Source organism: Bos taurus, chromosome X (assembly GCF_002263795.3).
Source record: "Bos taurus isolate L1 Dominette 01449 registration number 42190680 breed Hereford chromosome X, ARS-UCD2.0, whole genome shotgun sequence".
In the NCBI taxonomy this organism is placed as follows: domain Eukaryota; kingdom Metazoa; phylum Chordata; class Mammalia; order Artiodactyla; family Bovidae; genus Bos; species Bos taurus.
The window spans coordinates 51,809,029-51,818,498 of NC_037357.1; the positions used below are offsets into that span (position 1 = coordinate 51,809,029).

Genomic DNA, 9,470 nt, shown 5'->3' on the forward strand with positions numbered 1-9,470 from the left:
ACTGAGCGACTTCACTCACTTTTCACCTTCATGCATTGGAGGAGGAAATGGCAACCCACTCCAGTACTCTTGCCTGGAGGATCCCAGGGATGGGGGAGCCTGGTGGGCTGCCGTCTATGGGGTCGCACAGAGTCGGACACGACTGAAGCGACTTAGCAGCAGCCGCAGCAGCCGCAGCAGCCGCAGCAGCAGCAGCAGCAGCAGCAGCAGCAGCAGCAGCAATGGAAAGGAAGGGACTCCTGTGGGCTCTAAGTATGACCTGGTGCGGGAAGGCTTCCCTGCAATCTGAAAGCCTTGATCACTCATTGGACGACGGTCATGCCAATCCTTGCCTCCTGGCAAATGAGCTTAGAGCTGGCGCTGGAGGAAGTGGTCGCGGTTGACCCTTCCAGCTCCACCTACCGTTGCCAGCCCATCAGGGTCTTTCCCGCCTTATCCGCCGCCGGCTCAGCTTCGGTGTTGGTGGGCCGGTCTGCGGGCCACCCCCTCACCATTCCTGTTGTGGGGCCCACACCAGCAACTCGCAGACTCCTGTTCCCTGTGCAGCCGACGTCTCTGCTGTCCCCACCCCCACCCTGCGGTCCCACTGCCAACAGCGTCTCCTCAGCGCAACGCTCAGCCCGGCGGCCGCCATCTTCCCCGCAGACATCACTGCAGGACGATCACTGTCTGGCACGTCTCTCCTGCCATGTCTGCCACAGAGGAGCACGACTGGATCCCAGGTGGCCCGGATAGAGCTGGTGGCGGGGCGGGCCGCGACCCCAGTCTCCTTGGGGTCCAAGCATCTGCTTGCGAGGGGACGGAAGGAGTCGAGGTGGCCACGGCTCTTCTGGCTTCCTTGGAGGTCTCCAGAGCCCTTCCCGCGGAGCAGGGTTGGCCACAAGCCCCAGTGGAAGAGGAATGCGGTAGAGAGCCGTTAGAGGAGTTGGAGATGGAGGAAGGTGTAGAGATGCAGGAGGACGAGGAAGAGGGTGAGGCTGACTTCGACTTGGAGGACGTGGAGGAGGAGGAGCACCTGTCTGGAGAGGGCGAGGAAGAGGAGGACGAGAGTGAGCAGGAGGGTGCGGCAGAGGTTACAGGCCTTGGGTTCTGCGTGGAGACGTTTGGGCCCCTGTTCTGGAGTCACGTCGACTCCTTTCTACACAACTTCCGTGACAACAAACATGTCCTGTTCCGGCCTCCCACTGACCGCCTGATGGCCAGGGGCCGCTCCCAGCCACCCTCGGACCCTGGAGAAGGTCCGGTGCCTCCTCAGGAGCAGGAAGACCTGGGAGAGGGAGGCAGAGTCTTGCAGGGTGAGTACCCGGTGGAGGGCGCTCCACCCTGGGAGCTGCGGGATCCTGCAGAGGGGATTGCTTCCTAGAAGACAGAGGAACCAGCAGTGCAGGTCGAGTTCTGGGCGAGGAAGCCCTGACTGCTGCCTCTGAGACTGGGAGGTTGAGGCCTGTGATCCCGGAGGGGCTGAGGCGGGCAAGTGGTGGCTGAGCCTTCAGGCCCTTGTGGGGCCATTGAGCTCAAAGGCAGGTAGGTCTCTAGCAGTCACGCAGTGGGTCAGAACTCTCAAAAACCTCCGGGCACAATTTACACAAGTGGAAGCCCAGTTCTGGAGACCTTCATGGTCTCGAGAAACAGCATGCTGCCTTCTACCAACCTAGAGGCAAACAAGTGGCATCCCTCCCTGTTGGTCAACGGCTTTAACAAATGTGAATATTCTCGGTAGGAGGATCTGAGAAAATGATGACATAGCACAGGGGCACTTTTCAGCGATTGAGGAATCTGTGAGTGTCCCCGTAGAATTTGTCTTTAAGTCAAAGGAACATTTTTTTCCATTGAGTTTCCGAGAAACACATACAAAATGGTATCAGTATCAAATGATTTGGATCCCTTCTCCAAAGGGGCCAGAAATAATCAGAGAGATCTGTGTGGCGATCTACTGGAAAGAGGGGAAAAACGTTTGTGAACATTGTCAAGCAGCAGACATGATGGGGGGCTAGAAATGTATCCAGGTATTATTTGTTGTTTCTTTTATTAAACCTATTTCTCTTCTCTCAGGCCTAGACTCTGCTGCTGATTTGAAGTTGGGATATTTTCCCTGCCAACTTTTGACCCCAATGTCTGCATCATTCTGCCCCAATGATGAGGGTGAGGATCAGTATGAAAACACTGATGAAGAGGAAGAGGATGGAAATGAAAAACCTGAAGGACTCTAAATGGATGTGGTCTCAGCAAAGAGCAGCTCTGGATAATACAGGTATTGTTGTATAGGCTTTAGTACGACATAACCATTCCTGACACATACCTGTTACTAACAGCTGTATATTTTAAATTTTTCTTCTGTAAAGTAAATAATAAAATTGTTGAAATTTAATTTCGGAAAAGCAGTTTATTGTTAATAATGTTTTCTAGATAATGTAGGAGGCAGTATGTTCTGAAATGTATTGCGTTTATAGCCACAAGCTCTTTGTCCTGTAGCTTTAAGTCTACTACACATGGGAAATTTATCAGACCTGGAAATGGAGACCAGGGCTTGTTCAGAGAATAGTCACCAGAAGCAGCAGCTAAAGTGACTAGGCCATGCGTTAGCTGTGTCATCATCACCTGGCCACAGAATTGTAGTCTCTTGTACTGACAATGACTTTGAGAAAGCGATTCCTTACAAAGTAGTAAGATGTTAAGGGTTTCAAGAGAACTGCATTTCAGGATTAATTCACAAATATTAGTTCAATTTAGATTTTTTATTCAAAAGAAAAGAAAACAATCTCAGTAATATCATTGGTTGTCACTGTGTTGATAATTAAATCTTTGTTTCTCTTTCCTCTATTCATTCATCTTGTAGTCGCTCTCACTCACTCTCTCACTCTTTCTTAGTTTTCATGCATGTGGATGTTTGATAAAGCCTCATCCTCATTTTACACATGTGGAAACTGAAGGTCTGGAAATATAAGGGATTGTTGATTTGTGCAAGGGAATACCAGTTTTTAAGGTGGAATGACTTATTTAAATCACAGTGTGGCCTTTCAAGGAAACAGCAAGCATTTATAGCGGTGGGCAAGAGGGAGATAAGTTTTGCATGAGCAATGATGTGCACCCTGATCATCAAGGGTCTGGGTTACAAGAAGAAAACATTGAGAAAATAGATGTACACAGTGTTGACTCATATTTAGAAAGTCACTGCATGTTATTGAGGTACAATTGTTAACTGGCTCTTATTTCATCCTACAGTGGGAAGGCATAGAAAAAGCAGACAGCAAAAGAAAAGATGAATCTGTTCTTCATGGATATTCTTGTTTTCATTAGCCTGAAATACTAATTTTGTTTCAAAGTTTCAATGCCCCAAAGTGATACTAACTACTGACATCTGACTTTACTCTTACCTTTTACAGATAATTTGATAGTATTGTTCACATTGGAAATAAAAGCTTGTTTGAAAGTAATAAGCTGTAGTTTTGTTTTGTTTTGTTTTTTCCACATTAATACCACTGACTCAAATCTATCATTGTTCTATTTATTTTGGCCCACCTTACTGTCACTGAAAGGGATTTCTTTCCGCTATTTGTCAAGCCTGTTTTAAATCCTTTTATTGCAGCCCCAAATAAATTAAAATATAAGATTGTAAATAATTTGTGGGATGGTGCCCTAGCCTCTACTATATTTTATTGAAAGGAACTGATGGATGACCTAGCTTGCCTGGAACAGCAGCATCAGCATCAGCATCAGCTGGAAACTTGTTTGCAATGCACATTCTCAGACCCTGCTCTAGACCTACTGAGTTGGAAATTCTGAGGGCAGGCCGCTAGCCATCAGGCTTTTACAGTCCTCCAGGTGCTACTGAAGCACACTGAAGTTTCAGAACCACTGCTTTAGAGCAGTGGGGGAAAGGTTTGCTACACCCACTGCAGGATCATCCTTAATTCACTGACTTGGTACTGTTGCAGGTAAACTAACAGGGTGGTAAGATCTGGACTTAGGAAGACACTAGAATTCTCAGGGGCTTGAGACACAAAGAGGGGTGTGTTAGTGTCCTAAGGTTACCGTAACAAATTGCCACAAACCAGATGGCTTAAAACAACAGAAATACATTATCTCAGTTCTGGAGGCCAGAAGTCTGAGGTCAAGGTATCAGCAAGGGTGATCCCTTCCAGAGGCTCTGAGGGAGAATCTGTTTCATGCCTCTCTCCTAGTTTCTGGTGGTCGGTGTCAGTCATTGGCATCTCCCTCGTCACATAGCGTTTTCCCCTGTCTGTTTCTTTGTCCTTTGTCTCCTCATAAGGATATCATGGAGAAGGAAATGGCAACCCACTCCAGTACTCTTGCCTTGAAAATCCCATGGGTGGAGGAGCTTGGTGCAGGCTACTATCCATGGGGTCGCAAAGAGTTGGGCACGACTGAGCGACTTCACTTTCATTTTAAAACCATAAATGTAATTGGTTTTCCTACCTTTTCATGCCAATTTATTCCATTAAAAATAGAATGAAATATGCTTTAAAAAAAAATAAGGATATCAGTCATACTGAATTAAGGACCCACCCTAATCCAGTATGACCTCATCTTAACTATTATACCTGCAAATATCCTAGTTCCAAAGAATGTCACATTTACAGGTTCGGGGGTAAAACTTCAACATATCTTTTTAGGGGGACAAAATACAGCTTATAGCATGGGGCAAAGATTCAGGGGTGGAAGTGACAAATAGATAAAACCTACTTCTGAAAGGGTAAAGGCATTACGATAGCATACATATGTGAAGTTTAAAAAGATGCAACAGTTCTTATATTGATTATAAGTTCATATATTTGTAGTAAAAGGTATACATAGGAGTGATGCATACATATGTAGCATGCAGAAAGGTGTGTATGAGAACAATAACCTTATTTAGGACAGTGGTTAAATCTTATTCAATAGAGGGAGAATTCAACTGGGGAGAGGTATAATGGGTTTAAATTTTATTTGTAATCTTTTGTTTTTAAGATGAGCGATGGTTGCATGGGTGTAGTAATCTCTGTACCTTTGTCTAGGTCTGAAATATCTCCTCATCTGAAGAACATTGAAAGGAGAAATGGGCCTAATATCTGGAACTTACTGAAGGAAAACTGTAAAGTGCTATTTGAGCAGAGTAGAGAGGATCAGAGGACAGTACCAGGGGTTTGGGGTAGAAGGCCTTATTTCTGTATTTAGTTCAGGCCACTTGAATGCTCGCTAGTTAGCAGCAATACCTTTTCCTATTTTCTGTGCTAGTTCATCTCATATCCTTGAGTATATTAACATTATTTATTAATGTTTCTCCCCGACTCCCTAAAGTGTGAGCTTCTGAACTTATAGGCTTCTATTCGTCTCTTCTAAAGCATTGTGGCTTCTTCGTAGGTGCTTGATAAAGGTTTGTTAAAGTGAAGTTAGTATAAGGTGTCCACAACCCTTTTCCATGACTTTGGTTTTGTCAATTAAAAATGTATTATCACAGAGTATTACTTATGGCTAGAACAAAGAAAAAAGGCACAAGACCTTTTTTCATTGTTGTTTAATGAAATAACAGTCCAAGTAGAAATTTATCCATGTAGTGTCACTTGGACTGCAAGGAGATCCAACCAGTCCATTCTGAAGGAGATCAGCCCTGGGATTTCTTTGGAAGGAATGACGCTAAAGCTGAAACTCCAGTACTTTGGCCACCTCATGCGAAGAGTTGACTCATTGGAAAAGACTCTGATGCTGGGAGGGATTGGGGGCAAGAGGAGAAGGGGACGACAGAGGATGAGATGGCTGGATGGCATCACTGACCCAATGGACGTGAGTCTGAGTGAACTCCGGGAGTTGGTGATGGACAGAGAGGCCTGGCGTGCTGCGATTCATGGGGTCGCAAAGAGTCGGACACGACTGAGCGACTGATCTGATCTGAGTGTCACTTGAAAGGCTTCAGATTGGTTGTTTGGCTCATGCCATGCTAGGAGTGTGTGTGTGTGTGTGTGTGTGTGTGTGTGTGTGTGCGTGTGCGTGTGTATGTATATTTCTGTGTTAATATAGTTAATGTAATGTAATTCAATCGTGTCCAACTCTTTGCAACCCTGTGGACTGTAGGTCTCCAGGCTCCTCTGTCCATAGGAGTGTCTCACTGGCCCAGTGAGAGTACTGGAATGAGTTGGCATTTCCTCTTGAAGGAGATCTTCCCGAGCCAGGGATTGAACCTGCATCTCATGGGTCTCCTGCATTGCAGGCAATTGCTTAACACTGAGCCACCCATGTATAGCTGTAGTTAATATGAAAGGCCCTTATGTGGGCTTAAGAATTTTTCGAGGTTCACTATAAACAAAAAACACGTCTTTTTGAGATAAGCCTTTTTTGGTACATACTCTTGAGTCCATGTCCCTGCCTCTCATTATGGTCCAGGTACCTAGGGCCCTGAATTTACTCCCCAAGTGGCCCTATGTCCCCAGCCCCAAGAGGCATGTGTGTTCCTCTTCACTGAGTCTGTGCTTCTAAGGGTTGAGTGGCACAGTCAGTGCTATACTCTCAGGACTGAGAGGAATCTAAGAGGTGGTGGCTTTGTATACAGGCAACAGGACAAGTGGGCCACATTATCCACATAGATGTGTGTGATGCCTCTCATGGTGAGGGAGGAACCTCAGCCTTACTTCATTGAAGGTTGCTGAAGCTCTAACATATCGGGCTTCTCTGGGTCTCTGAGAGATGGTCCCTAAATCAGGTCAGGGACAAACCCTTTCCTGTTACTCTGGGTGTTTGTGGGTTTCCCTGTTTTCACATGTATTGAATATATTCTCACTGAGTCCTTCAACCTTGAAAATTTGGGGCTTCTTTAGGATAAGACCTGTCTTGTACCTATCTGTCTCAGCCAGGAAAGGTTAGGGTGTTTTGATATTTTCCTTGGTTATGGCTCCATCTTCTGAAAGGATGTGATCCAAAACTCTCCTTTATTCCACTTCCTGGGAGATTACCATTGGGAGAAAAAGAAAGGGGTATGGTGGGTGCCAGAGATGGAATCGATTTTCTGTTACCACTTAGGGATATTTTAATGATACTACAGTTAGTGATGAAGAATCACTGTCCTCTAAGCCCCCTATTTTCAGATGCTTGTAACTCCAAGGAATACAAAGGAGTACACATTCAAAACTCTAACATGGCAGGACTCTTGGAAAATGATGTTTTGTGAAATGTGGTATTCTTAAGTCCTCTGTGATATGAATCACGTAGTATTATAGCATAGGTTTTGAGGCATGAAATTTACATTTCTTAGAAGTCTAAGCAATGGTTTATGTGTGCTTAGATGAGGAATTGATCTCATCACCAACTCCATGAAGAAAATCAGTTTAAAACTATTCCAAGAGGCACCTAAAACTTAGCTCTTTTTCTCTCCCTCTCTTTCAATTTGTTATTTACTCCAGTGCCTTTATTTCCATTTCCCACCATATTTTAGTCCCCATCAGTTCCTTATAAATTATGAACTATTTTGTATATACAGAAGATAATACAGCATATATGTAAGGTATATCATAATAATATAAAAACCTGTTTACCCATCACACAGCTTGAAAATTAGAACATCGCCAATGCTTTTGAATCTTACCCGTGCCCTCCATGATTCACTTTCTCATTCCTTCCCAGAGGTAACAACTATCCTGAACTTTATTAATAATTCACTTATTTATACATTCCCTGCATGGAAATGTTCCTTCAAATTACATTATTTCTTGTCCATTTTGGAGTGTATGCAAATATAATTATACTAGATGTATTACTTGTGTTTCTCCCCTCCCCCATCACCCTGTGTTTGTGAGATTTATGTATATTGATGTGTACAACTTATAAGTCAGTTTTCATTGCTGTACAGTTATCCATCATATGAAAATCCCACAATGTGTCTATTTCCTGTTTGTGGACATATGGGTTGTTTTCATTTTTATCTTTTTGCAAATCATTGTGCAGTGAACTTTCTCGTTCATATCCCCTGATGCCCATCCACGAGAGTTTCTCCAGATTCTCAGTTGAGGGCAATTTTATACACAATGGCCCCCAACCAAGGAACATTTGATAATGTCTGGAAACATTTTTGGTTGTCATAACCGAGGATGTGCTCCTGGCATCTAGTGGGTAGAGGCCAGAGACACTGCTAAGCACCCTACAATGGACAGGACAGTCCACAACGCAGAATTGTCTCTTCCAAAATGTCAACAGTTGAGAAGCCCTGATCTCCAGTACATTCATAGACATGAAAGTCCTGGATCGTAGTATGTGCCCAAGTTCTGTTGCAGGGAAAAGCCAGTTCTGACCCCATGTTGGAACTGTTACTTTGACTTGTTTTTCATTGCTTTTGTTATAGTCATACACAATGGCTGCCTCAGAGAATCCTGCCCCTCTGCCTAACTGTTAAACTAAACTGCTTTTGTTCAAGACCCTATCCACATGTGGATGACTGAAAGGAAGAAGTTAAACATCTCCTTCCCGAGGCCTGCCATTCTAAGAGATATTTACAACATTTATGGGCTTTTCACTTTGTGTCCTCACCTCCTCCCACCTGATCTATAAAGGAATCTTGTATCCAGACCCTGATAAGATGGTTATTTTGAGACATTAGTCGGCCATCTGATAGGTCAGATGGCTTTCCAGGTAAAATGGTATTCCTTGCCTCAACACCTTATCTCTGATTCATTAGCCCAACGTGCAGGAAGCAGAGCAAGCTTGGGCTCAGGAACAGTTCAACTGTACCTGTTGTTGATTAGTCGTTAAGTCATGTCTGACTCTTTTGTGACCCCCATGTAGTGTAGCCTGCAAGGCTCCCCTGATCATGGAATTTCCCAGGCAAGAATACTGGAGTGGGTTGCCATGCCCTCCTCCAGGAGATCTTCCTGACCCAGGACTCGAAGCTGCATCTCCTGTGTCTACTGCATTGAAGGAGGATTCTTTTTACCCACTCACTAGCTGTTGGGAAAGCACCTTAGTTCCCTGACCAGTGACCAAACCCGCTTTTCCTGCATTGCCAGGCAGGTTCTTAACCATCAACAACCAGGGAAGTCCCAACAATATATACTATATGAAGCCATTGTTAAGGGCCGCCCTGGTGGCTTAGATGGTAAAGAATCTGCTTGCAGTGCAGGAGACCCGGGTTCAATCTCTGTGTCAGTCTGTCCTCTGGAGAAGGGAATGGCTAACCACTCCAGCATTCTTGGGGCTTCCTTGGTGGCTCAGATGGTAAAGAATCTGCCTGCAATGCAGGAGATCTGGGTTTGATCCCTGGGTCAGGGAGAACCACTGGAGAAGGGAATAGCAACCTCACTCCAGGATTCTTGCCAGGAGAATTTACAAAATTAAAAACTGGCATGCATAAATAGATGATAAGAGTATACCAAACCCCTGGGGGTATGAAGAGTATACAAAACCACTGGGGGTATGAAGAAAAAGAATGGGAGACTTTTGGGAGGTGGTCATTTTTATTTAACTCAGGTATTTACAATTTAAAGAAGTAT

The 9,470-nt window shown here is 44.7% G+C and overlaps 1 protein-coding gene across 1 annotated transcript; it reads left to right on the forward strand.

Moving 5' to 3' along the window:
* Positions 1–283: 283 nt before the first annotated feature.
* On the forward strand, positions 284–3,432 carry LOC112445057 (uncharacterized). The gene is made up of 3 exons (XM_024988560.2): positions 284–1,295; positions 2,053–2,251; positions 3,223–3,432. The coding sequence occupies exons 1-2, from the start codon at positions 689–691 to the stop codon at positions 2,208–2,210; spliced, it is 765 nt and encodes a 254-aa protein (XP_024844328.1). The 5' UTR covers positions 284–688; the 3' UTR covers positions 2,211–2,251; positions 3,223–3,432.
* Positions 3,433–9,470: the final 6,038 nt, after the last annotated feature.